Source organism: Trichoderma reesei, assembly GCF_000167675.1.
Source record: "Trichoderma reesei QM6a unplaced genomic scaffold TRIREscaffold_1, whole genome shotgun sequence".
Taxonomy (NCBI): Eukaryota; Fungi; Ascomycota; class Sordariomycetes; order Hypocreales; family Hypocreaceae; genus Trichoderma; species Trichoderma reesei.
Genome location: NW_006711148.1, coordinates 392,068 through 419,153, shown reverse-complemented (window position 1 = coordinate 419,153; position 27,086 = coordinate 392,068). Strand labels below are relative to the sequence as shown.

Here is a 27,086-nt window from a genome sequence, read left to right as displayed (position 1 = left end):
AAGTTGTCGCTACAGAGCCTTCCATCCTCATTCATGCTCAAAACCCCGAATCAACGCCTTCAAGTGCAGTCGCGCATATTCTCGTCAAAGTACTATGGCAGGGCACCTTGGGTATAACATCCAGATAAAACTCCAGCCCAGTAGGAGTCAATCGCACACAGAAAAAAAGAAAAACAAATGGTAGCATGAGAATCAATACTCATAGCATCCCTCATTGCCGTATCAGCTCCTGCAAGTCCTTCATCCGATAGTCCAGCACCGGCGTCACCCAGTCATCCTCCACCAGCGAATAAGTCTCCTTCTCATTGCCCTTGGGCTTCCTCGGATTCAGCGCCCAGTATCCCAAATCCGCGTCAATCGACTTGAGATAGCGCATCAGGTTGCTCCAGTAGTGCACGTCGCCCACAGAAGGGTTGCTCGGCGCCCCCAGCTCGCCGAACCACACCGGCGCAATGTCCACCTCGAGCAGATACGCCCAGTTGCGCCGCATCGTCTTGACAAAGGACTTGTAGCTCCGCTGAGCGAAGCGGCCCTGCCAGCTGCCCCAGCCGGACCACTTGTAGCCGTGCGCAGAGTAGACGACCCTGTTCTCCACGTCCAGCCGCACCGGCCGGTCGAGAGCGCCGGAGACGTCGTTGGCCGATTCGGTACCCTCGACGATGATGAGCCAGTCCGACTTCATCTTGAGCAGCCGGTTGCCGCAGTTCTCGGCAGCGGCGGCCCATTTCGACCAGGGCATGGTCCCCCAGAGACCTCGGACCTCGTTGCGGAGATCGGCTCCGATGACGAGCGGGTTGTGGACGAACCGCCCCATGACCTCCTCCCAGTGCTGGATCCATTCCTCCTCCGTCTGCTTGACAGCGCACAGCGGGCCCAGGTGATCGTTTGCCCAGCCGGCATCGCACGGGTCTGCGCCGCAGCACCACGTCGCGCGGGTGATGTGGTTGTTGATGATGACGGCAATGCCAGCATCCGTCAGGGCCGTCGTCACCGCTTCCAGGATGTCCATGGCGCGGAGGCCCTGCAGATCCGGGTTCGCAAGCACCAGCCCCGGCTCAATGACGGGATTCTTCATGACCAGCTCGTCCGCGTACGGCAGTCGGACGCTGTTGAAGCCCATCTTTTTGATCGTCTCGGCAATGACGCTGCGGTGCTGGACGTCCAATCCGCCGGGGACAAACAGCTCGTCGCTGGCGCCGTACCAGTTGATGGACGACAGCTTGAATCGACGGCCGTCCGTGTCAACAATGCTCCGCCCTTCCGTCCGCAGCGGCAGCTTGTAGCTCGAGATCCACGTCCTCTCCAGGGGCGCCGGCAACGGCTTTCTGTTGAACAGCAGCGACTCGCGATCGGGCTGCCACTTGGCGTTGAGATCCTGCTCCCTGAGCCACAGGAAGACCAGATACAGCACCGCGGGCAGCAGCAGGAACAGCATCGCCATGGTGAACCTCGCCCTCAGCTTCGACCAGGCCCAGAGCCTCCGCGACGACGAAGCGCTGCGCTTGTTGGCCCATGCCCGGGAGACGTTGGCGTTGCTCGCTGCGGGTGGAGCAAACAGCGGCAGACCCTCTTCGGCGTTGACGCCCGAAGCGTCCTCGTGGTCGTCGACCGATTGGCTCCAGTGCACATGGCGCTCGGGTTTGTCGGGCTGCGAGCGCGAGGCGGTTTTCTCGCTGTCCTTGTCGTGTGTGTTCAGGTGGTTATTATGGCTGGAGCTGGAGCTGGAGCTGGAGCTGGAGCTGGAGCTGGAGCTGTTGGCATCGTCCGTGTTGCCGCTGACTAAGGCGTCCGCCGCCATATTGATGCTTCCCCAGGCGTTGTGTCAAAAGAAACCTGGATCCTTCCGGTCGCTTACACGACCTACCAAAACAACAGAAGCCGAGATTCCCGTCTGTGAGGCAAAGAAGAGTAAAACAATCGGCCAGCTCCTCGATGCTCGCCTCCTCTTTCACTCTTTCACCTTTCTCTCCCCTTTTGTTCTTTCTCCTCTTTTCCCTTGTCTCTCTTGTGTATATTTTTCCCTTCTCTACTCTTCTCTCGGTCTACTAGTAATATATCGTCGCGTCTGGCTGTGTGGCGGCGGGGTTGACTTCCAGCGTTGGGCGAATCAATTGCTGTCGCGTGCTCACACCCGAACCCAAACGCTCATGAAGTCGTCAGGCTCGCTCTCTCGCTCTCGTCTCAACCAGAAATGAGTGTGATCAAGCCACAAAGACCGAATAGATCTGACCTGTAGGACCACAAGAAGAAGGGGGAAAAGTCCTAGATCGAGAGAAAAGGGTCCGGTCCGTTGTGACACGACACACAAAACACCAGCAGCAGAGGGAGGGGGTGAAGGGGATCAAAAGCAGGACCGGGAATCAAGAAACAAGAGAGAGGGAAAAGAGGAATCATCAAAATGAATAAATGAAAATCACACGGCTTAGAGTTATTATGAATAAATACGGCAACGGCAGCAGCAGCAGCTGGAACCTTATAGCATTTTACCGCCAGATGCCCTCGGGCCAATCGCACCTGCGGGCCTTGATCCGGAGAACCCGGCACAAATACTATATGTCATAATCCAGGTAGGTACTCCGTAGGTGTCTGCTATTCCGTCCATGGAATGGCAATTGAATAGTGACCTCACTCACAATCCTACCTCACCTTACCTAGTACTTTGACAAAGGTACTAGGTAGGTAAGTAAACCACAGCGCAGTTTCGGCATTTGTCACCTGTCCGATGCTCCATGCCTAATACCTACCTACCTACCCATCGTCCCACCTCGGCGAATGGGTACCTACTTTCATGCGCGCACCATAGCAATCCCTGCCATAGGTACGCATTTACGCGTATATTCGAAGTTGAAGCAGCTGGTGAAGGCTCGGAGTTTTGACACTGCTACCTAGTACTTTCATAGGTACCCAGGCACCCAGTAGGGCTAAGTAGGTACGAGTGGGTGATCACTCACTTCAACATCCATCTTCACCCCCTATAGGTACTAGCCATCTGACACAATCTACCTACCTACAAGACACCCATCATTTGCGAAGTCGACGTGTAAAAAAGCATTTGCCAATATCTCGACCTAGGTAGGTAGCAAGATGACTCTCATCACTTCCGAAAATCGTTAATTCACAAGTACAGAGCAATAGTAGGCATATATATATACATCAAATTGTATGCTGTGTAGCAATCATGCGCGTCGTGCCCGTCAACAACCTCTTACTGACTGACAGTAATCCCATCTCAAAGAACCAGCTACCAATCCCCCGATCAGGCACTAGCACATCTTTCTTTCTTCCGTTTCCTTTTTTCTGTCCTCTCTCCCCCCTTCCAACTCACTCTCTCTCGGCTCCTGCGCGGCCAATCCGGCCATCCGCCGCCTCCGGATGCGCTTCAGCTAGTTCCGCGTCGATCCGCGTCCCAGATCGTTTCGCCCCTCGAGCTTACTTGCAGTCCCGTCCTCATAGCACCTTTCCCGCACAAATGATGTAATATCATAAGATGCCGCCAAAGACGCTGTCTGATCAGCAGGCGTGCATGCAATGCCCTCAGAATAGTCTGCCCCCAGCCACACCAGGGAAAAGTCCGCTTGGAGACTATGGAGGGCAGGATCCTTTCCTCAGAAGGCTTCAGATCCAGACCCTCGCTTCATGACAGCGCGCCGTTTCCTTGTCCATAAGGAGTGCGTAAGGAGTGACAAGAATAAAAGAGCTGTAAAAGATGGGTCTAATATGTACAAACGAAAAAAGTTGACCGTGGCGCCGCGCTGTCCTGTGTCCAAGAGAGGAAGCCGTTAGACTGCAAGTAGAAACGTTGAGTTTCCACGCGGTCTATGGCAGATGGATAGGTGGTATTATTGTAAAAGATGTAAGGAGCGTCGTTCGACGCAGCATCATGCCGTATCGCGAGATACCCGACATGTGGCGTCACCTCCAGGGCGTAGTCGTCGTTTCCATAGCCAGCCATGGAGTGGGTATATAAGCAAGGTCAAGTCCATTGTCGGGTCCATTCGTTTGGCTGTGGGGGACGAATTTCCCCAATTCTTCCTCCTCTCCACGTCCCTTCAGGATACTCATCGCTCTTATTGTCTCAAAATTCCTACTGAGGCATTGGATTTTTCTTTGTCTTGGTGATATTGTCTTTTGTTTCTCATCGGCCGAAGTAAAGCGCGGCATCTTATATGCGATTCATCCCCAAGGGGTTCATATCGCGGCCTTGCGGGGCGGCGTATGTCTTCTGCGCATCCCACTCGGGCAGGGAGCTGTGCGGCGGCCGCGGGTTCGAGTACGATCGCGCTGGCGCGTGATACCTGGCGGTGTCGCCAAAGTAGTCGGGGGCTTGGGGGCCCGCAGAGGATTTCACTGGATCAAGTGGTGTTACCGCGGCGCTCGTATCTCTGGAGAGCATCTCGTACGAACGTGTGTCTTTCTGGCTTTGATATCGGGCATCCACCGATACGAATTCCTTCTTCCTGCTATTGAACGGAGACTTTACCAAATCAATCCAGCCGGTGACCATGGTCCATCGGCCAAGGAGAAAGAGGATCCAGATGCCGTTCAGCTAGATGCCGGTCGCGTCAGTAATTGATGGAGTTTGGTGCTTAGAATGCGTCTCGAGTCTGTTGGGGAAAAAAAACTTACAGAAAGCAGGACGAGAACGGCGGACACTGTCGCTTCACTGACGACGAGGGAGCCGGCTTCATTCAGACACTTTGTCTTGTCGCCCTGGGCCCCGATAAGGCAGACGATCCAGTTCTGGGCCACCTTGGGGTCGTCGGCAATGGATTGGACAATGTTGTCCTGGAAGACGAAGACGACGGAGAAGAAAATGACGTCGGCAATGATGATGAGGACAATGGCAATGCCCCTCCACTGAAGTGCAATGACTCGTCGGACTCGGCGGTAAGCTTGGCGCGGAGACATGGTGATGACGCTGTTTGTGTAAGTCGGGAGGTTGGATCCCTCGGTCGATGCGGAGTTGTCGTTGAGCGAGGCCAGGTAGACTTTGATGCAGTAGCCAAAGGTAACGAACGTCGTCACCACGGTAATGCTGGCAAAGATGAGGAGTGGGATCCAGAGATCTGCCAGACTGTTCTTGTGGTTGATGTGGCATGTTGCACCGAACCGGAAAGAGACGCCACTGAAGACCAGAGCGAGGATGATGCCAATGGCAGGGATGCCCCAGCCAGCAGCCTGGGCGAAAATCATGAAGTTGCGGCCGACGAGAACCTGCCAGCAGATCTGGAGATGGAGGGACAGAGAGCGAAGAAACGCCCACATGACGCCGCACCAGCCTCCTAGGATCAGCATCGCACCAGACGCTCCGCAGACGCTCAACGTGTGCATGTCGTTGGGAGTGATGGCATCAAAGCATTGGTCCGGCTCAGCCGCGAGCGGAATGACGAAACCCAGCTGAGCAAGCAGTTAGCAACGACCCTAAAACCCCCTCCTCGTGGAACCGTCGTCCGCTCTACCTACATTCATGATGAGGATGCCAATTGTAAAGCAGATGCTCAGGTAGTGCCGGTTCGTCTTGTCCACCGGCAACGCTGCCCATGAAGCCAGCAGGAAAACACAGCAGATGACACTGGCGGTTGCGATCCAGTTGGCTACGGTGCCAATGGTAGTGAAGCTGTCTGGGTATACCCAATCCGTCATGGGGCAGGGTAAGCAGCATTGAACCGAGCCGGCAATCGTCTGGCAGAGTCGGCCACTGATGTCTGCATCTCGGTGTCAGCAGACCAATCCCAACAACGCCGTGCTTGGGCAATGACTTCTACTTACACCCTCCACTGTCACCAAAGAGACTCGCATCGTAGAATGGAGCAGGGCAAAGGTTGATGCCTGTGATGTTGGCCATGGTGGGAAAGGGATGTTCCGCAAAGGTAGCCTTGGAAAGATAGAGGGTGTCGTCGAGAAATAAGTATCCCTCCTGGGGAGGCTCGTCGATAGTCGCTTTTCCCGGTGCGCCCCGAGATGTACGAGTGATGAGCTGAACAATCGATCGTCGAAATGCGAAATCAAGAAGAGGGGCCGTCAATGTCACTGGTGAATCGTGGTACTCGGAGCGCTGTGATGTCTCGTGCACAGTCGAACAGATGCGTTATCATATGACCCAGTATATCAAGTGGTTCGAGCCATCCGAAGGCGGCGTATTACAATCGATTGATGTGATGAATCCTCAGACCTTGCGGCAGGCGTGTTTTGATAGGTAGCAGGCAGTCGTGGTAGTATCACAGCATAGTGAGGCAAAGAAAGGTATACGGTCGTGTGCGGTGTTATCCAGCGAAGTAGAAGAGAGCGTTATTATCCAATGATGGAAAAAGGAAGACACGAAGAACAAAGAGGTATGAAGATAAGAATACGGAAGGAACCCGAGTTTCGCCCAAACCCAAGATCTTAACGGAGACGACGGCATCCAGGCATGAAGAGAGGGCATGCGGGTCATAAAGTACTTCCTGGCTCGATAGGCAGAGGGACTCTGTCGAGCAGCAGCTGCCAGGCCAGGAAACTAGTCTCGAATACAACGTTCAGTCGACCAAGAGGACGGGCAGACCCCTGCAGGTGCAGAGTGCCGGGGTCTGGTGTTCCTGGTAGGGTCGTGAGTTTTGTGGAGCTCCATGGGCTCGGAAAGCTGGACAGGGGGGGGGTCTTCGTCGTCCGCACCGGAGCTTCTGAGGTTGCGAGCAGACGAGTGCTTGCACTCTGGCCAACTGGAGCCCTCGACCCTGGACTGAGGGTACGAGGGCATCCACAAGGTGATGAGATGTCACAGGGGCCAAAGCAAGGCTTGTTTGGTTTGCTAGGGCCTCGCACAAGGGGAGATTCCAATGGGTCCTCTCCACCCTTTTCTGGGATGTTTCTTTGGCGAGATGCAATGAAGGACCCAAAGGATCTCGCAGGCACAGGGACGCTGCGGCTTAGAGCAGCTGTTCCTCACGATTGGGGGGGAGCACGGCGGGGGCTCTTCTTGGTAGTAGTAACGCTCTCTCATGCGTCGTCACAATGCTTTAGTGGCAATTAGTGGCAGTGTTGGACAGCCATCGATACAGTACGCGTACATTGTACAGGAGAGGTACTGGGCCAAGGGGGGTGCAAATTTGTCGAGGAGAAAGGCGTACCAAGCTGCGAAGGCGCTTGGCGATGCCCAGCGGCGGTCGCGCACTCTTGGGGGGACCGGCCAGTAATGTCTTTTCGGGAGCTCCTAGTGCCTCTGTAGAATGTTACCAGCATGGCAAACGGCAAATCAGCAAGCAGCACACATGCTTGTTAGATGCTGAGCCATTCTCTCTCCTTGGATGATTTGAGCTGAAGCAGAGCAGCGCAGCCATGAGGAAAGCCACAAACCCGACAATGGCGAGAAGGGCTGCGGCCCCTGAAAAAAAGCGTGCCGTTCCTGGCTTGCCCCAAGTAAGCTCGTGGCGGTGGGGGCGTTCCGGGCGACGGGCGACGGGCTCAAGCTCGCCGAGGGTCTTTCGTACGAGTCCAGGCACGAAGCAATAGTAGTGCCATCTGTTATAATGGCCGTAATGTACTCGTACGAGTACATACGATAGATGTACGGAGCAGTAGTCCTTGCAGGCGAAGCTGCTGGGTCAAACACTTAGGGGCTCTGTCGGGCTGTCGACCAGGGGCCTTTTTTTCCTTCGCACCATCCCAATCGCCTCCGTCCTGAAGGCGAGCGGGGAAAGAGAGGCCTTTGAACTCCACCAGGGAAACGCAGCTCGGCAGCGCTCTGCTGCAGAATGGCTAAGGGCCACGAGAGATTCAGGGCCAAGGGCACCAGGCGACCAAGGTGGGGTGGCGGAACAGCCAGAGGCACGGGAATGATCCCAGAATAGGCTATTAGGTCCGTGCTGAAGAAAGACGATCTCATCTAGCTGCTTTCGGGCGATGTTTGGGATAAGCGGCCGCTGTCAGAGACATGACTGCTCAGTGTGGCGCTCGACTAGAGACAGATGACAGAAGACGTTGGCTGGCAACAAAGATTTCCTTCTGCCTCACGGGATGTCTGTGCCCAATGTCAGCTATGTTCTGCGAGTGATGCGCGTTTCCTTGGAGCTTCTCATGCGAGTATGATGAGCCTTCCACCCTTGGGCCCTTTGACCATTAGCTGGCAGCCCAGCAGCCACTTACACAAAAGGCGGCATAGGGAATACTGTACGAGTTCGGCACGAGTATGATCTGCGCCTCAGGGGACACACACGAACCTTTGTAAGTTCATGCCATGCCTCTCGAAAGGCTACCCGAGAAACACTGAAAAAGTTTTCAGCCGGTTGTACATAGTCAAAATCAGCCGGCATACATACCTACTGGTGCGTGGAGCTGAGTACAGTGTTCTGCATGTTGACTGTGAGCGTCGCAATGCTCATCATTGGGTGGTGTGCGAATTTTCTGCACCAGCTTGATTACCAGACCTCACAAACTGATATGTATCTCGGCGAGAAGACATTGGCCAATTGCTTCTGCTGATATGATTGCTCTGCCCATACTTGAACAATGTCTTCTGAGGCGTTAGAACAAGGCGGACCTTGCATTTTCGTCACGCTCATGCCAGCACAGAACGGAACCTCGACTCGTCGACAATGAGCGCTTCGGAGACTGTATGTAGCACAGGAGGTGAGGTGGCCAATCTCAGGTTATTCCACGACCAGACAGAGCTTCCGCTTGGCCAGGAGCCACCTTGTTTGATCAATCACACAATCACAAATAGCATATAATATGACTTACCGCGCCAACGCAATACGAAGAAACCTTGCGGTCTAGATCCAATTCTTGTGCGCCATTGGCTGTTATTTCAGCTTCGAAGAGACCGGAGAAACTGACCCTGTGCGACGATGGCTCTCCCGTGTCCGTCTAGTGGTGCTGTTTGCCACAGTGTGTCCTGTCATGGCCTACAGGGACGTTTGACTCAAGCCGGCTGCTTCCCGTCCCTGCTTCCATTAGGGCTGAGTTGGACAGTAACATGAGGTGCACACAAGAAATCTGTCATTGCTGACAGGTCCTGGGCTGTCAGGTAATATCTTCCGCGCCGGGGAGTCCTACCAAGCCACACAAGGCAGGATAAGTATCCTGTTGGGGCTTTGCAATCTCGTGAAGCCATTGTGACTAGAATAACAGCGTGCTCTCCCTTGACGGCATGTGGTGCAATTGCCAACGAAGAAGCCAAGAGGTCACCAATCGCCCGCCAATGGTGTCGGATGCTGCTGAACGCCGAGATGCTGATCGATGGCTGGTGATTTGCCAGGGACAAGTCCTCTCCCCACCTGCATGCGCATACAATATGTGCATACGTACATACATACATACAGGATGCATGGAGGAGTTTTGTAGGACCCGGAAGTGGAGCGGACAGGCCCGCGATGCGACTCGTCGACGCGGGAGACTCGAGGATTGGCGAGGCCCCTCATACCGTGGGCAGCCGTGGGCAGCAGAGGCCAGTGCTCGCTCGTTCGCCGAGATTAGGCAGTTTGCCAATAATAACCGTTGCGTTGAGCTTAAAGCTCATCGGAGCAATCCACAAGCGACCAGTAAGCGGAGAAGAGAGGCGAAATGGGAGGAAACACGATGCGCCGACTCGAGCAGCACGAGTAATTCCTGAGAGCAAGTGATGAGGAAAAGTCGCGATAAGAGCGCCAATCTCCGCCTATGGGAGGCTCAGAAGCGGTTCCGGCCCTGTGACTGGCTGTGAAGCCGCCCTGCCTCCTTCCTCACGGACCAATGCGTGTTCGAGAGGGGTCGCCAGGAAAATGGAAAGAGCAAGGCATGACAGGGCAAGAAATGACTACCTTGCCTTGCACTTGGGCAGGCAAGGCCAAACAATAGAGCAGAATCTGCCTCATGCCAACCCAACAATCCACCTTCAACTCGCCTCACAACTTGAGCACCTCGCGATCTTCTCATCCGACTTTCCACACCCTCATCTCCGGCCGTCTAGCGAACACTGTGTTTTCTCTCGCTCGCACGCCCTTGCCAACCCCGGTCTCTCTTCCGTGTCTTCCAAACGCCCATGCAGGCGAGCCCAGCGCAAGCGAATCGGCGTCGAGCATCGCTTTCAGGCTATGGATCACAACGGGGCTATTCGCACAGCCAAGTAAGCTGTCTAATTTGCGGGCCACAGGATGCGCTTCTCATCGTCTCTGGCAGGGGGGGATAATGTGGCCAGGCTCGCACCTGATTGACCTGCACTGTACCCAGATCAGCGTGAACGCGCAACAAGGCGACGATTGCAATTCCAAGAATCCCTGCTTTGAGATGGGGATGCCGCCATCATGGAAAGTGCAAGTATCTACCTACATACAAACCAACTAACACATAGGTACCTAGTTTGGTCAGACAACAGGCGCAAGCTCAATGACATACTAAACTACTCCGTAGCATTGGTACACATGGCCAGAGGTCAGTACCAAGTGGCCTCGATAGTTCCCGTTCAGGGTTGCAGAGTGCTAACTTTTCAGCGGAGTCGTCTCTCCCCGAGCTATACGATACGAGTCCATCTCCGATGCATCGTCACGAACCCCGCGATCAACGGCATATCGAGAGACATCGGAGTCAAAGCTTTCTACAGCTGTGGAGACGCATACATAGAAACGGGCCACCACGAGGCAACCGCCAGTGACGGCCTGCCCAATATACAACTGTTCATATGAGTTATCGACATCATTGACGACGCCAGGATGCAACATCGAGTAGAGTGGGTGACAAGTTCTCAAGGCGAGAGAGACCGATGCATATCCAGGCGGAAGCACATGCAGGCCCTGAGCACTGTCATCAGCACCTCGGCACATGCAGCCTTTGGGAATGGCCGTTCTGTTTCTGGTACCTGACTTGCAAAGTACGTGGCCCCTCTTGCATATACGCCATTCCGCGTGCAGCACATGTCGAGGCAGCCACGAGGCTTCCTCGGTACTATGCTGCTGTGTTCAGAAGTGAACGCATCTGAGTACCTAGTCGTGGGGAATACGTTTACAGCTCTTGATTCGCTTCTACGGACTTTGCTGATCGTAATGTGGCTGATCTTCCTAGTGGTCCTAATCCGGGCAGCTGTCAAGCTTGAACGGAATAAGCTTTGTTGAATTGGTTACGTTTCGGAAACTACACTGATCGAGCAAGATCCTCGTCGACAATGGAGATGAATCCGCAAGTTGCTCAATGACCACGCATCTGATCAATGCTGGCCACCCCATAGTCCCATTGTTGCTTTGGCATGACGCAACGTGTCGCATTCCAAGTGCTGTTTGATCTGGATATGCTGATCGAAACGCGTTCTGCATTTGGGTTGAGCAGTGCCCTCGAAACTCACCACCAGCCTCAGTTCAGCAAGGGCGATACAACGCCCATGGCGCCCAGGACAACATGGTTGTACTTCGTACGTGTACTATGTACAACCGAAACCCACCACCACCATCAGCGTCATTCGGGGATTCTTTGCCTCCGTAAGCTATTACTCTTGGCTAGCCTTCCAATTTCGAAAGCGGCCAACGGGCCGTCGATCTCAACGCGGTGCCTGGATACTGGCTGATTTCTGATTCGTCCAGTTTCAACGCCAAACTTCTAGCCCCAAGCTACGGGTTCCAGAATGTCGGCGACCAAACACGCAAGTGTAGTGATTCGTTTGTCTAAGGCATGAGAAGGGGCACAAGGATAGAAGGTCATCGCAGCATCCGGGCTTTGGACTCTCATCACTCGCCACCGGACGCATCTTGGGCTCCCAAGCTACCCTGCCCCCCAAAGACGACCCCCAAAGATGATCATCCCTTGCGGTTCACCGAGAGCCCCCCTTCAAGCAATTTCGAGGTCAGTGGAGTCGTCTCAGCAACATATGAGTTCCTGCAAGGCCCTGATATCAACGAGCACCCAACAACGCCGGCTGTCTAGAATACTGATGGCCTAAACAGGCTGCCTTGCCAGTAAGGGCCTATCTAAAATCGAGCCTACATCGAAACCCACAGGCCCGGGTTTGCTTGTATAGGGCAGCAGTTGCCTTTGATCCGGATCGATGGAAGATTGGCCTTCATGGGAGCCCTGACTCATCAGAGACAAAGAACCTTGCCTCGACATGGCCGCACGTTTTCATCAGCGCTAACCCACCCTTGATGCAACACCAGCTCGAGGAGTTGGTGATTCGCGCGCATGCCCTTGGCAAACTGGAGATTGATCATTCCTATTTGATTCACTCGTGTCTCCTCCGTCTTGACCGAACCGATATCAACCCACATATGTTGCATACAGACGGCCACGTCCCTATCCACCTACAGTCCTACGTACATGAATACTGCACACCACTCCGACGGGAGGTGTTTTGCAGCAATACCACACGAAGGCGCCTACAAGGTCGCTTCAACACTTTCACATTACTGCAGGCTGTGACTGGCGGTGTGAATCACAAGGGAGGGGCCGGTTCGCGCTCAAATCGTCTGGTTGGGCTCTACTTCGTAGCTGTACGCTAACACGACTATCGTGCGCCGAGGCTGTTTGATCCTAAGGTGAGATTCAGAGGACGGTGAGAATTGACAATATTGACCTCAACGCATCGCAGCAACCGTCGTTGTCGACGCAGGTGGGCTCTTAACCTTGGAATCGAGCCTATTGCCAGGGTGTCGCTCATACCACGTAGTTGAGCAAGCACAAAGTTCCCCGGCCAATTGGACAAATCGGGCAATGTCGTTTCTGATGCAGAGGCTCGGCTATGCTGCCGTCTGAGAGATTCTGAAACCAGCGAAGGTTTCCGGCCTTTCTCTCGGCCGGAATACACTTCTGAACCTCAGCGTCGGTAGGTCAGGTAGTCCGGCGAATCAACCGTGACATCCACAGCTGCAGTTGCACCTTGATAGTGGTACACCAACCCAGCAGCGAGCCGGAACAGGATTGCCTCGCCCAGTGGCGAGACTTGACAGACACGACCTCGAGATATTGTTTCCAGGTGTATGAAGCTTGCAAGTCATTTCGGTACATCACCAGAGTCAAGCCAAGACCTGTGAGTACTCCCTATTCGTGCAAATACACAGTATACTCCTATACAATTGTGCATGCCAGGCTGAAGGTTGGTCGGGTATGCAACTGGGGCCAGGTTCATCGCGTAGTACAGCCTCGAGATCAAAGTGGAATATGGAGGCCACGGGAAATAGTGCTACTTGCCCAAGACCAAGGCAGATGGGAGGAGGTCCGGCAACTACCAGCGAACTACTGTCGGCGACAGCAGGTAAGGGAACTCTGAATTGAATGGTTTGGATGGAATACATATCAAGTCAACATATGAGATGTCAGCTGGACTTTGATATGTATTCCTATATGGAGATTTCCAGACATGGCATATCAGCTAACAGTCATCTTGAATTGCTAGCCTTCAGACAATTGGCGACTGGGATGTATATCACATCAGGTCTAGACATTTTCTTTAGGAAGAACAACGAACCACAAATACTCACCGGATCATGAGACGACCATCCGCGAATATGGGGGCACCAACGGAGCTGAATCCTGCCAAGATGGGGCGTGGTGGTGCGGGTATACTGGGGCTGGTACTTCAGATTTCATATGGCATCGTCTGATACCTTACCCGGTGACCACTGCGAGGCCAGGCTGTAAGGTACTGCTCCGCAATACTTACTGCCACGAAGTCTTCCGGATATACGAGCATGCGATCATCATCCCCTGCTGGAACTACCTGCTATGCGATGTTATCAGCCTGGGATCATGCTTACATGGACATTGAGGCTTGGTCTCACACCTGGCGGGTCTTTCACTTATCGGATGTGATCCTTTGGGCAGAAGAAGAAGCCGGACAGAACGGTGATTATATCTCGTTTGACCTGCGCAGCTGACGCAAAAACATAGGAGCGCCGCACAGCGATGAAGAAGACGACAAATGCCAACGAGTCATGCAGGCATATCAGCGTGCAGAAGCTGAGCAGTGCAACTACTATGCTGCATCGAGAGGTACTCCGTACTGCCACATACGGCGCAAAGGTGGTCAAGGGGCAAAGGCTGATGTTCCCGCATTTGATGCAATTCGGAATACGACTCACAAGCGACGGCGACATGAGGACCCCTGACGAGCTCCAGAATCCGGGATATACCCGTAGGTTGTTGCGGGCTGTTGGATGAGCTAGAACGCGGTACTAACGCACTTCATCTCCTACTTGGGCTCAATCCTGCGGGAGACGCTCCTTGGTCCGGCCCTTGTTAGCGGCTTGTCTCTCTCCTCTTTCCGGTTTCTTATGTTTCTCGAAGGCCGTTAGACACTGGCGGACGAAGTAATAGCTTCTCGTTGGGCTGGGATTTGCACCGATGTCACCACGGCCAGAGAGCTTTAGAGACGAGATTCCAAAAGCTGGTCTTTCACCTTGCTGATGTGCTTAATAGGACATTTTGCCTCCTCAGCAGCTCGCTCTGCCTGGCTCTCATGTGAAAGACGGGCGCAAGATCAGCTTGATTGGTCAATAATACGGGGGGTAGAAAGGCCAATGGGTGAGCAGTGAGCGCTCCACAAATGCAGGTACAGAACGCAGGATATGTACGAGAAGGTGGAAGTGCCGTGGGATGCGATGCGAGTAAGATGGCCGGCGTCTAGGGGCCGAACCACACTATGGGTTCGGTCCCTTGCGTGCAAGATGCCAGGCGCTGCGGAGTGAGGGCTAAGATTGAACTCGTCATGGGGTTGCTCAGCTCGCGGCGTGAAAAGAAGCAGCCGGCGATGCGTTGATGAGGGGAGCTGGTTCAGGGCGCTGCTCACCATGGCGAGCGTGTCCGCAACAGCGATCTGTGTGCACTCTTGACTCGTGCGAAAGGTTCGCATGGAGTTAAACAACACAACGGCCGGAATTCTCTACAGATCTGCGACGGTGGTAGTGAAAGCGACCTGGCCCGTGTCGGTTGCTCAGTGGAGCTGCCATCTACTGTTCACATACACGTACTACGGGTGTATACTGGCTGCTCTCTCAAAACCATCACACACATAAGTTCCCAGGAAGCACACTCTGACGGGGCTTCGCCCACAGCAACAAACCGTTCGAGGCGATTCCCCCGGCAGAATACATGCATGTATGCATGTATGTGAGACACAACACAAGGCTTGAGCCAGGGATATTGCGAGGAAAACGAGCCGCGCAGAATCCTCAACCAACACACGTCTTGAAGGGGTTTCTGTGCCCGCACGGCGCCGGTGCCCGATGCTGGTTCCTCGGCAACATGGCCGACTTGGTCCTAGTCCCCTCGTGGTGCTGCAGCGGAGAAAAAAAGAGGCTCGCCGGCGTGGCGTTGTCGAGTTGGAGTGGTGGTCCTGGCAAGCCTGGAAAGAAGGAGGATGCCCGCTCGGGATGGAACGTGGCGGAGGGCGAGAGAGCGGCCCATAACGCCGATTGCACTGGAGTTCTGTCTGTGTGCGCTCCTTCGGGTGGAAATGGCTTCAGTGCCGATCGTGGAGCTACGGGACGGCGGTTTACCAGAGAAGGCTCTCCAGTGGAGGGCTCTTTTTTTAGGCTCCTAGGCCGTGAAGGCCATGTTGCTCTCCCCCAAGCAAAGTGGTTCTGGCGCTGCAGCTTTTCGAAATTGCGATGCCCTATCCGGATGCTAGTCCGCAGCAGCAGCTTGGTGCGGCGTGGCGTCGACAGGGGTAGCTTCCGCGAGGAGTTCGTTCGTCCGGGACGCGTGCGTGTGTGCTAGAACAACGGGAGTCGGATGGCGATGGTGATGTCGCCCCCAATTCGTGGAATCTCCGAGGCGGCGGCGCCTTTCTAGAAGGCTTCTAGGCCATCGAGCATGAAGAGGCGCAATGTGCGTGAAATGAGTCTAATCACAGTCCACGCCCGGAGCGTTCGACTTGGCGGGTGCGAGATCCAGCTACGGTGTGCGTGCTATTACGGGAATGAGAAGGGGTGGAGGGGGGTGAGGAGGGCAATGGCATGGTCCTGATGCCAGCGTTGCATCGTGTGCTCAGCTTGGCCGCAGCGGCTTCTCGAATCGATGCGGCTGTCCGGGCCGGCGATTGTTGGGTCGTTGCCACGAGGGTCGAGGCATCATCATCACCAATCTTGTTTTCTACACGAGTCAAGCAATGGTTACACGCAGCCTTACGTGACGAAGTCACTCGATTACAAGAGAGGACGGGGAAATGGACATCTGCTGTTGTATTGATTATCAAGCACCAGTTCTTTCCCTTGACTCAGGGCTCATCCTAGCATATTGCTTGCCTCCATCATGATGCAACTGTGCGTTATGTGTTGAAGAGGTGTTATCGGTCGTCGTGGTCGTGGTCGTGGTTGTCGTTGTCGGCGTTGATGTTGCTTTTGGGGCGGTAGTGGTAATGGTGGTGGTAATGGTGGTGGTTGTGGTGGTAATGGTGGTGGTTGTGGTGGTATGGTGGTGGTTGTGGTGTTGGTGTTGTTACTCATTCGATTTCATCTCATCTCATCTCGTTCTCCGTTCTCTATCCATCAAGCCCCGATATCACTGGATTCCGCCCAGCACTTCGGACGAATTTACGCTCAGCTGCACGCAGGCCGCATCGGCAAGGACAACCGCGATGGGTTTCTCGAGCGCAATCTTGATCGGCCAGCCCTTCCTGTTCATGGATCCAGCCTGAGACGAGTGCAGGTAGCTGGCGAGCCGGAAGGCCAGAGTGTTGGCCAACGCCTCAAGCGTCTCGAACGCCGATTTGCTCATGACCTGCTGACTGTTAGTATCCAGGGCTGCTGCCGCTGCTCGCCGTACTTCGGCCTTTGAGAAGCCCATGCCGGCGTGTTTGTCAACTTACCTCGACTGCCTCCGCTTCGATCATTGTGAAGACATCCTCATCGATGTTGAACTTGTCGATCTCAATGGTCGCAACGACGACCTGCTTGGCCTTTCTCTCGTTGTCGTTGACGCCGATGAGAGTGGGAACTCGGAGGTCGTGGATCCTGAGGCTCATACCCCTGGGTTGAGGCCTTGACTCGCCGTCGCGCCCAAAGAGTGCTATTCTGGTGAGGCTGACGCCGCCTCCGAGCAGCGAGGCCTTGGGGAGGTGGACTGTGAGCTCGAGACATCGGATTGTCGACGGCTTCAAGAACGAGGTGTTGACCTCGGGCTCCTCGTCTGTGGCCTTGGACTTTCCGTGGCGGTCCTGGCCGGTGAGATCATTCCAGATGGTGTTGACAACGTCCCGCAGACTTGATGACTGACTTGTGCTAGCCGCGCTGCCGGATTTCTCTGCGTCTTGTTGCTGCTGCTGTGACTCCAACGAAGCCAGTATCGCTTTGCTGAGGAGGCCGTAGTGAACGGTGTCGGACTCGACTTTGTCGGCGGAGGATGACGTGTCAAAGGCCTCCTTTAGCATGACGGACGCCGACACGCACAGCGGCTGCGGCCTTCCTTTCCTGTTCCAGGCATCAGACGGTCCAGCGATGGACGTCTGAAGATTGCGCACCCGCACGATGGCGGGAGGCTGGCCCGCCAGAAAGCGGACTCGCCAGTTGGGCTCCAGGTCTGCCATTGTCTCTCGGTGCCCGGGGGATCGACACGGGGCTCAGTCAGATCTGGGGTAGCAGCAGCAGCTGATGAGCGGGCGTCGATTTGGGATCGGAAACAGGAAAAAGGAAAAAAACAAGGCCCTTCCGTTTTTGGTGTCTTTGGGCCGCAACAGCCTCTGCGCAGGGCTGCAAATCAGGGTTTTTTGTGCCGGGCGCCCGAAGTACTCGTATTATTTCCTTTTTTCCACCCCACGTTTTGGGATGCTTCGTTTGCCTCGGTAGATGGATCGGAGCGTTTCTCAACTCGACCAAGATTTTCGCTGGTTTGGGGTGCCGTTGGACGGATGAAGGGGAACCCTTTTAGTTCGACTCCTTTGTTCCTGGCTTCTGCAACAGCCCTCCTTTTACCTCGCTCTTTCAAGGAACCAAGGCTGTTTGTCGGATTTTTTCTGTTGTGAGACGGTGAGAGAAAGGAGGGAAAACGAGCCTGCCGGCGAAACGCGAAGGCGGGGTTTGTTCAACAAAAAGAGAGAGAGAGAAAAAAAAAAGGCTGTGCCACCAGGCAGTGTGAGTGAGAGCGAGAGTGAGAGTGAGCAGTCAATGCAAGGGAGGGAAAAAGTATGCAAACTCGGGACAGATTGACATTGGAATGAGACATGCCTTATCGGGGGCTTTGAGAGGTATTGTATCTATTTGATCTCCATTCTGCTGTTTTAACCTCTATTGCGCAATTTGACTTCAATTTTTCCTGCTCCTTTGCGTCCTGTTGTTATTCTGGTCAATGTGCTGCTGCTTGTGAGGGACTTGTGCACACAGTTAGCGCTTCACTTTGTCAGTTGTGCTTCTCCTGGGCTACCCTGGAGGATTTTGGGTTATGCCTGATTGCATCTGTTGACAGACGATGACACAGACACGGACACGGAATGCCAGCTGACAAGAAACATGTGTTATTGGAGCCGAAAGATACTATATGTGCCAATTTGCGCATGCCGAAATCTATGCAGTCTATAAACCTTGGATACTGTTCAAAATCTACGTCTACCGTCTATTTCAAGCTTCAACTCTCTATCTGGTGAACAAACAACATGAAAACTCCGATCTACCGTGGCTCCATAATGCATCAAATCAACAAGTGAAAACACAAAGAAGGACATGAGTCAGCAAACTACAAGTCAAGCTCATCATATATCAGCCTTGTCGCACTGGGGCACATCGCCATTGGTGACCTCTCTGATGAAGTCGGGATCCGGGTCGAAGAGCATAACGTGGAAGTGCTCCACGGCATGGATCGACTTGAGAGCAGCCCAGTTCTTGAACCACACGACCTACAAGATGATTAAGTCAGCCTCACCTCCAGACGGATCACACAAGGTCATGAGAGAAAAGAGTGATGTGATGAGGGTTCTTCACTCACCTGATTGTCGGGCATGCGAGACCGAAACCTCTTCGTCACAAAGTCATCAATCTCCTTCCTCGCCTCATCCGTCAAATCCCCCGTCGCGGAACTCGCCTTGAGCTCGAACTTTGTCCAGACGACCAGATGCACGATTCTCTTATCTAGCCCGTACGGCCAATCGTTGAAGAGAATCTTGACGTCGTCGTCGCACTGGAATGGCGCGTTGCCCCTGGGCACGACGGGCACGTCCCAGCGCAGGCGCTCCCGCAGGACAAAGTTGGCGATGCTGCCGTGGGTGCGGGCGAGGCGGTAGGTGAAGGCCTTGTAGCGGCGGAGGTGGGAGGGCACGCGCTGGAAGCGCTCGAGGCTGTTTGCGCGGATGAGGCGGCAGACGTCGTCCCAGGACTGGGGGCGGTAGTCGGCGTCCGGGGTGGAGACGGTGCGGAGGTCCTTTGGGCTGAGGTCGAGGAGGAAGGGCGGGCACTGCGGGGTGCGGGCGTGCTCGGGGACGTTGACGTGCCAGAAGGGGAGGGGGAGGGTGATTGTGACGCTGAGGGAGCCCATCTTTTGCTGCTGTTGTTGTTGTTGGTGTTGATGGCGGTGGTGGTGGTTTGAGGTTGAGTTGAGGCTGGAGGGAGGGATGGGCCCGGGACGGATGCCGTGGGAGGGGATTTCCGGGACCCGGATAAGGGAGGGGCGTTGCCACCGAGTTTAAGAGTTTGATACGGGAGTTACAAGAGGCTGAGGAAAAGCACCAGTGCCTACCAAGGGTATATCAAGTCTCAAGTGGTTCGAGGGTTTTCGAGATATAAAGGAGAGTGGAAATGGGAATACATGGCGATATAAGAGCAAAAGCAAGAGTTTGGGTCTTATCAGCCACCACCTCAGACAGAGACTGCAACAATACAGACTCCACTGAGCTGCTACTACTACTACAGAATGGAAGCTCCGGAAGTTGTCATTGAGGGCCTCACCGACGCCCTGCCGCTGCGTCTAGGCCTAGAAGTTTAAGCTATCTTGACTCAGAATAGCAGACTATGCTGGAATCTTTTGCTCCTCTGACTTGCTATCTCTGACATGTGCTGGATGGCATCGTCGCCTCTGGGCAAATGCAACGTTGTGTGGTGGAATACACGGGACGCCACTCAGACGTCGCCCGGCTTGAATCACCCAGCGTGCTATCTCTTGGGGGCCATTCAAGAGGCGGCGTGGCGGCACGGGCAAGGTGATAGGGCGCTTGGGAGTGTGGCTTTTTAGCGGTTGCAGCGCTGGGGGGATTCGCTGGAGCTTGCCCTGGCGTTGGCTGCTGTCAACTCAATCCGGCTACTAACATAGGTATTATCATTCTGCTTGGTGATATGGAGAGAGCTTGACGGCTGTGGACTGTGGACCTGGAAGGTTTCATCTAGGATTTTCTCCGGGCACGGGACCTTGAGAATTACGAAGTCTATGGTGCTTTGGAATGGCGGCGATTAAGGGCTCAACGCCATGCTGTTGAAGGGAGGCACCTGGTGGGTTAAGTACCATGTCTTTCCTCTCTGTTGGACTCGTTGATACAGTCCGAAGAGGGCTGTAGATATAAATGCACTTCCCCGGTCAGGAGAGAACCCGTTTTGAGACTGGCGTTAACCGTCGTCTGAATCTGAAGCCGTACGGCGGGAAATTAATCGTCATTTCTCTACGGTGGACCAGAGCTGCCGTGGTCGAAACGGTCTGGTGACAGTATCGTTGACGATTCACCAACTACCGTACTTGTTTTTTTTTTTTTTTTTTTTTTTTTTTTTTTTTTTTTTTTTTTTTTTTTTTTTGCTTTTTGCTTCTAGACTCCTTGTTCATCCGGTGTCGTGACCGATGGGATCACTAAAACACTGCCACGCTCAAGCAGAAACGGAGTATCTCCTTTTTTTCCAAGTCTTCAAGAGGCGACGCCGAAGCAATGCCGATGCTTTTTGAACCCCACGTGTTTGAGGCCAACATATTGAGCCTGAGCCTGAGATTGAGTCTACAGTAATAGTATGTATGTGTTACCGGGCCGTGGATATAGGAGGTCCGGATAACGGAGCGTCACATCGGACATGTGTCGGTGCCTAACTGAACCTGGATCCAATTTTTTCCAGTCATGAGCGTTTTTTCTCTCTCTCGGCCTGCAGTATGAGTGAGATTGAGGCACACAACGTTCGTTTTAATGAAAAATGAAGCATAAAGACGAGAGAGTGAGAAATGAGATTCGATGAAGGATATCAGCTGCAAGTGCAGGCTGACGCCTGGGCTTTGACATTTGATGCATCATCTCCGCCTGACGGGAGGCCATCCGGGTGACTTGTCCCGAGCAGAAGCCGGCAGGATTAGCGCCGACTAGCAGTGCAAGGTTCAATCGATACCTTAGGTAAGGAGCAACAAGACGACGGGACGATGTACTTTGCAGATCATACATGTCTATGAGAAGAGACAGGTCACTCCTGGACATCAATGATGGCTTCGCCGCCTCAGCTTAGGTATTACACGACTCCTTTCTTGCACCTTGGAGATTTGAAGTGCACATGTAGCTATTCACATGGTATGGATGAGTCTGTTCGTCAAAATGGTAGAGGGCTTCAAACCAGTTGGGAATCGAGGGATTTTCTGCCCGCCCTGAGGTGAGTTGAGTTGAGTGAGTGAGTGAGGGAATTGCCTTCATATGGCGATACCCTGCTTTAGGTACTCAGGTAGGCATGCAACCGACAAGTCCTTTGGGCATCCAGATGCCAACGCGCCTCTTGTCAAGAATCGCATCTGGGCGCCGATGCATATCGACATGCATGCACGAAAGTGCAAAGGAAGTGGTGTGTTGCGACATGTCAACCACCGAGATTGCCCATCCTAAAGCGATACCACGACTACAGAGGGATTAAAAAATTCTCATCTTCAGTCACCTCTTGATTCTTCTTCTTCGTTCTCGATCGTGACTCTTATTTCGCCGCCTCCCCCCTCCATTACACACCACCTTCGCCCATAAGATGCAGCCAAGCCAGCGTGGGATTCTGTTGGGAACCGATTGGCACATCTCGACCAGTGCTTGGGCCTATGACATGCGCACAAAAGAGAGGGACATGAACACCACCATGAAGTCGCATCACACACACCATTGGCCACCCTGGGTATTATCAAATAATAAGCTTGGGCCGTGAATCAGGCAAACAAGGAAATAAAGGTGGCGGGGTTCGTTGCTGAACTGCGGATCCCCCTCCATCCATTGTACGAAGTATTACGGAGCAGCACTCCGTATGTACTGTATCAGTTGTGTTAGTCCGGCCAGGCAACGGTCATTCCCAAGTGCATGTGGATGGCGATCAGAACTCTGATTTTCTCAACTCTCACAGACAGAAAATTGATGAGGTGAATCCAAAAATAACAGAGCAAGATATCAAAAGACCGGTCTGGCTGCCCAGCTCAGCCCCAATCATCGCAAACCCCCCTGACCTTTCGGGCTCCTGACCGCGAGGGGCATCCGGCCGGGGCCTCTGCTAGTAAGGCGATGCGAAAATGCTGGGTGGAGCGGCGAGGAGGTTTCTATTCAGGGGGAAAAAAGGGAATTCGACCACGACGAGAATGCGTCTAGACGGTGGACGGATGGGATCCAGAAATTACGGTCAAAGTGGCCTCGTAGGTGGTGGTTGACCCGGACCGCAGCCAGCTGGCCTCGTAAAGGGGCTGGCCCCCCTCCCGCTCCGTCGCCTGTTCCTGTTAAAGCCAGCATTGACTTCATCATTGCTTCTTGCTGTCCTCCTGTCCGTTCTTCTCTCCAACTTGCATCGTTGCCCTCTGCTGCTGTAGCACCTAACCGTTGGATGCTGCAGATCCCGCGCTGTTCTGTTGTGTTGTTGTACTACTAAGGTACGCCTTCAATAATACCTACTACGAAGGTATGCCCATTCCCGCCGCCAGCTGCGTCATTCATTGACGTCAACACGACTGAATCAACCATTCTGCCCCCCCAAAAAACCTGGATTTCTATAAGCAGCAGAAACGGCACAGTGGACGAGCATTAACTGGGTCGTGCTAGATTTGCTTGGGGCAAGGCTCAATCACAAGCACCCCGCCAGACACCCCACCTTGCCTTAATACCTGCCACCTCCCCCCCCTTCTCCTTCTTCGACGGCCGCCATCGAACCCTCGAACCTGTCCGAATCATCACCACCTCTCCTGAACCCGAATCGCTGCCACTGACAGACAGCGACACGAGGCCGTTCTCGCAGGCAAACCACCGGAAAATCTTCACCCTCTCGCTCAATCACAAGCACACAATCAGACACAATGTCGGGAGTCAAGAGCGCTCTGCCGACCCACCTCTCGCCCAACGCTGAGGACAATGGCTTCGAGCAGCGTCACCATGGCAAGACTCGCAGCCACATGGCAAGTGATCCCCTTTCCAGCTCTCTGAATCATTCTGTGTTTCCCCCCTTTTATGACTCCGTCCGTGATGCGGTCGACTTGAGCTGCCGGCGACTCTCAATTACCGGCTGCCGCTTTGGCCTCGAGCTACCTATGCAACGCACCTTCATACCCCTCCTGGCCGAGCTCTGCTCGTGTTAATGCGCGCATTCACGCCAGCTGGCGGACGCAATGCCTGCAGAGCATGGCTGAGGGGAAAGTCAGAAGCTGTCGTGAAGGCCCAATGGCCGTGAATGGCCGTGGCAGCGACCCGGCGTCGTCTGTTGTGCACTTGCCGCCAGCTGGTGACGTCTTCGTCGCTGGAGCTTGCGCAAGAAAACACCAACATTGCCCACATTCACTGTTGAGCGAAGCATTTCTTCCCACATCAAGAGCATTCCCTTCCCCTTCTCCCTTCATCCTGACCGCTCACCATTCCATCCAACTGCTCTTTCTGCAATCGAAATTCAAAATGTCCTCCGAGCCTCATGACCACCAGCTAACCGAGCAAACCCAGGCCTTCGAGAACACCTCGACCAACGTCGCTGCCGCTCAGATGCGAAATGCCCTGACCAACCTCGCCGAGACCGTCAAGGACCCCAAGGAGAAGAAGGTCGGTACAATCAGACGAAAAGAAGCGGCATCATACTACACCGCCATGCGTTGCAGCTCCGCTAACGGCGATTGGATTCTAGCTGTTCGAGACGGAAATGGACAACTTCTTTGCCCTCTTCCGACGATACCTCAACGACAAGGCCAAGGGAAATGCGGTGTACGTTCCATCCTCCCCTCCCCCTTTTTTTAAAACCGTAAAGGCGATGCGACAAGGGTTGCTGACAAGAAACTATAGCGACTGGGATCGCATTGCCCCTCCCGCCCAGGGCCAGGTCGTCGACTACGAGGATCTCGCCAACAGCGAGTCTGTCCAGTTCCTGAACAAGCTCGCCGTCCTCAAGCTCAACGGTGGTCTGGGTACCTCCATGGGCTGCGTCGGACCCAAGTCCGTCATCGAGGTCCGTGACGGCATGTCCTTCCTCGACCTGTCCGTCCGCCAGATCGAGTACCTCAACCGCACCTACGGCGTCAACGTGCCCTTTATCCTGATGAACTCGTTCAACACCAACGATGACACCGCCGCCATCATCAAGAAGTACGAGGGCCACAACGTGGACATCCTCACCTTCAACCAGTCAAGATACCCCCGAATCTACAAGGACTCGCTGTTGCCCGTCCCCAAGTCCTACGACTCGCCCATCAACGAGTGGTACCCCCCCGGACACGGTGACGTCTTCGAGTCTCTCTACAACTCCGGCATCCTCGACCAGCTGCTGGAGCGCGGCATCGAGATCGTCTTCCTGTCCAACGTCGACAACCTGGGTGCCGTTGTCGACCTGCGCATCCTCCAGCACATGGTCGAGACCAAGGCCGAGTACATCATGGAATTGACCAACAAGACCAAGGCCGACGTCAAGGGTGGTACCATCATTGACTACGAGGGCTCTGTCCGCCTGCTCGAAATCGCCCAGGTGCCCAAGGAGCACGTCAACGAGTTCAAGTCCATCAAGAAGTTCAAGTACTTCAACACCAACAACATCTGGCTCAACCTGGCCGCCATCAAGCGCGTCGTGGAGAACAACGAGCTGGCCATGGAGATTATCCCCAACGGCAAGACCATCCCCGGCGACAAGAAGGGCGAGTCGGACATTTCCATCCTCCAGCTCGAGACGGCCGTCGGTGCCGCCATCCGCCACTTCAACAACGCCCACGGCGTCAACGTGCCCCGTCGCCGATTCTTGCCCGTCAAGACGTGCTCCGACCTGATGCTGGTCAAGTCTGACCTGTACACGCTCAAGCACGGCCAGCTCCAGATGAGCGCGGCTCGCTTCGGCGACGCGCCCCTGATCAAGCTGGGCAGCGACTTTAAGAAGGTGTCCGACTTCCAGAAGCACATCCCCTCCATCCCCAAGGTGCTGGAGCTTGACCACCTGACCATCACCGGTGCCGTCAACCTGGGCCGTGGCGTGACGCTCAAGGGCACCGTTATCATCGTGGCGACCGAGGGTAGCACCATTGACATTCCCCCGGGATCCATCCTCGAGAACGTCGTCGTCCAGGGCAGCTTGCGTCTGTTGGAGCACTAAATGCGCGCCCTCGACATTTCCTTTCTATCCCCACCCCCCACAACAGAACACACAAAAATACCCAGTGCTTTGAGTCTTTGAATTCATCTTGGTATCTATTAGTATCTTCATTGTAACGTGCTGGCGAATGACGAGCGAGCTATGGACTGGCTGATGAATGTCGGAAGAGTCAGCGAGGTGGTGCTGGCCGATGAATGGAGGAAAAAACAAAAGAGAGAAGCGTGTGGCGAGGCAGCGAACGGACGGGCATGAATGGACGCGCCAGGACATTCATGATTGTACCGGCAGCGTCGGTATCGTGTAAATACAGTAGTAATTTGATGCATGAGTTGGTACGGAGTCTTGTCCCAAGTTTTCGCTTAAGCCTCGAATATGCGGCATGGCTCAGTGTCCAATGTGCCAAGGTAAACTTCAGTTTGATCTTCAGGCACCGGCTCTCTTTTCACTCTTCCTAACCCCGGCAAATCAAGGCATGACTAGCGGGATGATGCAGACGGCGCGGTTTGGGATAGGCATGGGGAGAGGGGGGGCCGATTAGATTTGATGTAATTTGCTCTCAATGCCGAAAATGCGAGTCTGCAACGCGATTCGAGCCGATGGCTGAATAGGTACTCGGTGAGGTAGCTTGTAGAAGATGGTGGTTCTCGATTCGCTCAAGAATTACAGCCAATACTATGGAAGTTGAGAGGATAATCACTGCTGATCGAGAGAAAGATTCGAGGCGTTCATCGCATCTTGTGAAAAGAGATCTTTGCTTGGATTTGGGAGATTGCCTGTCGATTAGTGTGTCCCTATGTACCTACCTATGTACTACTACCTTACTGGAATCTTTCGGTCCACATTTGATATGAGACAAGGCAAAGACAAGACAATCAAAAGAAAAGGAGCTCAAAAAGCAGGTTTTTTTTTTTTTTTTTTTTTTTTTTTTTTTTTCCCTCCTGTTTCCTTGTCGCGGTGAGGAACTCCCAAAGGCGGTAATTTGCTCTGCTTGGCCTGGCCATTCTTTTCTCATTTAGATTGGTAGGTTTTCCATTGCATTAGCCATGCTGGAGATTTTGCGGGGGAAGGGGGCTTGGCATTTTCTGTTTAATTCATTGCTTGTGTGCCTGGTTGCAGCAGTATGTACTGTAGGTGCAGGGGGGGTGGGATATTGATTGAGGTGGATAGAGGATAGAAGACTTGTAGGCGATATGCTTGGGATAGGTAGTGGTTTAGTCTATACAGATGATTACGAGGCGTTTGAAGAAAGCTAATGGTTTCTAGAGTGCGAATGAAGATGCCAAAAGACTGGGAGATGGAAATGGAAGAGAAGCGAAGAAGAGGAGTCGAACAGTGAGGCAATTAGGTACCTTGGGTAGTCTGGGGCGGAGCTGAAGGAGCTGGAGTTGTGAGGCTCTATTGGATGACTACTTCCGTGAAGAGGGGGTCTTACTTCTTTCGATGGTCGACAGAGGTAGTCAAGGAGCTCTGGTACGGTGGTGTTGCCGGGAAAATGGGCGAAGCACAGCCTCGAAGCATCGGCTCGATGAAGGAGGGGGGGAAAAGAACTCTCTGAAGAGGATAATAGGCAGACGGCGGAGTCAAACTTTCTACATTGTTCTGCCGAAGGAATAATACATATGGGGAAACAAAAAAAAAGGGCCCACGGAGACGACAAGAAGAGAAGAGAAAGGAGTGAAGACGAGGAATCGTATTGGAAGGGTTGAA

General features: G+C 53.9%; 5 protein-coding genes across 5 annotated transcripts; 1 reads left to right on the top strand and 4 right to left on the bottom strand.

Moving 5' to 3' along the window:
- Positions 1-211: 211 nt before the first annotated feature.
- On the bottom strand, positions 212-1,435 carry TRIREDRAFT_53731 (glycoside hydrolase family 16; the record flags this gene model as incomplete). The annotated part of the gene is made up of 1 exon (XM_006961087.1): positions 212-1,435. One exon carries the CDS (start codon positions 1,433-1,435, stop codon positions 212-214), a length of 1,224 nt encoding a protein of 407 aa, XP_006961149.1.
- A 2,727-nt stretch (positions 1,436-4,162) lies between these two features.
- Positions 4,163-5,845, bottom strand: TRIREDRAFT_53238 (G-protein coupled receptor; the record flags this gene model as incomplete). The annotated part of the gene is made up of 4 exons (XM_006961086.1): positions 4,163-4,546; positions 4,627-5,397; positions 5,464-5,705; positions 5,770-5,845. 4 exons carry the CDS (start codon positions 5,843-5,845, stop codon positions 4,163-4,165), a joined length of 1,473 nt encoding a protein of 490 aa, XP_006961148.1.
- A 10,586-nt stretch (positions 5,846-16,431) lies between these two features.
- TRIREDRAFT_73594 (uncharacterized protein) lies at positions 16,432-17,970 on the bottom strand (the record flags this gene model as incomplete). The annotated part of the gene is made up of 2 exons (XM_006961085.1): positions 16,739-17,970; positions 16,432-16,650 (listed from the first exon to the last, which is right to left on the bottom strand). The coding sequence occupies exons 1-2, from the start codon at positions 17,453-17,455 to the stop codon at positions 16,432-16,434; spliced, it is 936 nt and encodes a 311-aa protein (XP_006961147.1). The 5' UTR covers positions 17,456-17,970.
- A 643-nt stretch (positions 17,971-18,613) lies between these two features.
- On the bottom strand, positions 18,614-19,392 carry TRIREDRAFT_54819 (uncharacterized protein; the record flags this gene model as incomplete). Its single annotated transcript, XM_006961084.1, has 2 exons — positions 18,614-18,757; positions 18,847-19,392. The coding sequence occupies 2 exons, from the start codon at positions 19,390-19,392 to the stop codon at positions 18,614-18,616; spliced, it is 690 nt and encodes a 229-aa protein (XP_006961146.1).
- A 3,269-nt stretch (positions 19,393-22,661) lies between these two features.
- Positions 22,662-25,647, top strand: ugp1 (UTP-glucose-1-phosphate uridylyltransferase). Its single transcript, XM_006960998.1, has 5 exons — positions 22,662-22,730; positions 22,871-23,220; positions 23,756-23,851; positions 23,934-24,010; positions 24,089-25,647. Exons 2-5 carry the CDS (start codon positions 23,122-23,124, stop codon positions 25,377-25,379), a joined length of 1,563 nt encoding a protein of 520 aa, XP_006961060.1. The 5' UTR covers positions 22,662-22,730; positions 22,871-23,121; the 3' UTR covers positions 25,380-25,647.
- The last annotated feature ends 1,439 nt before the right edge of the window (positions 25,648-27,086 follow it).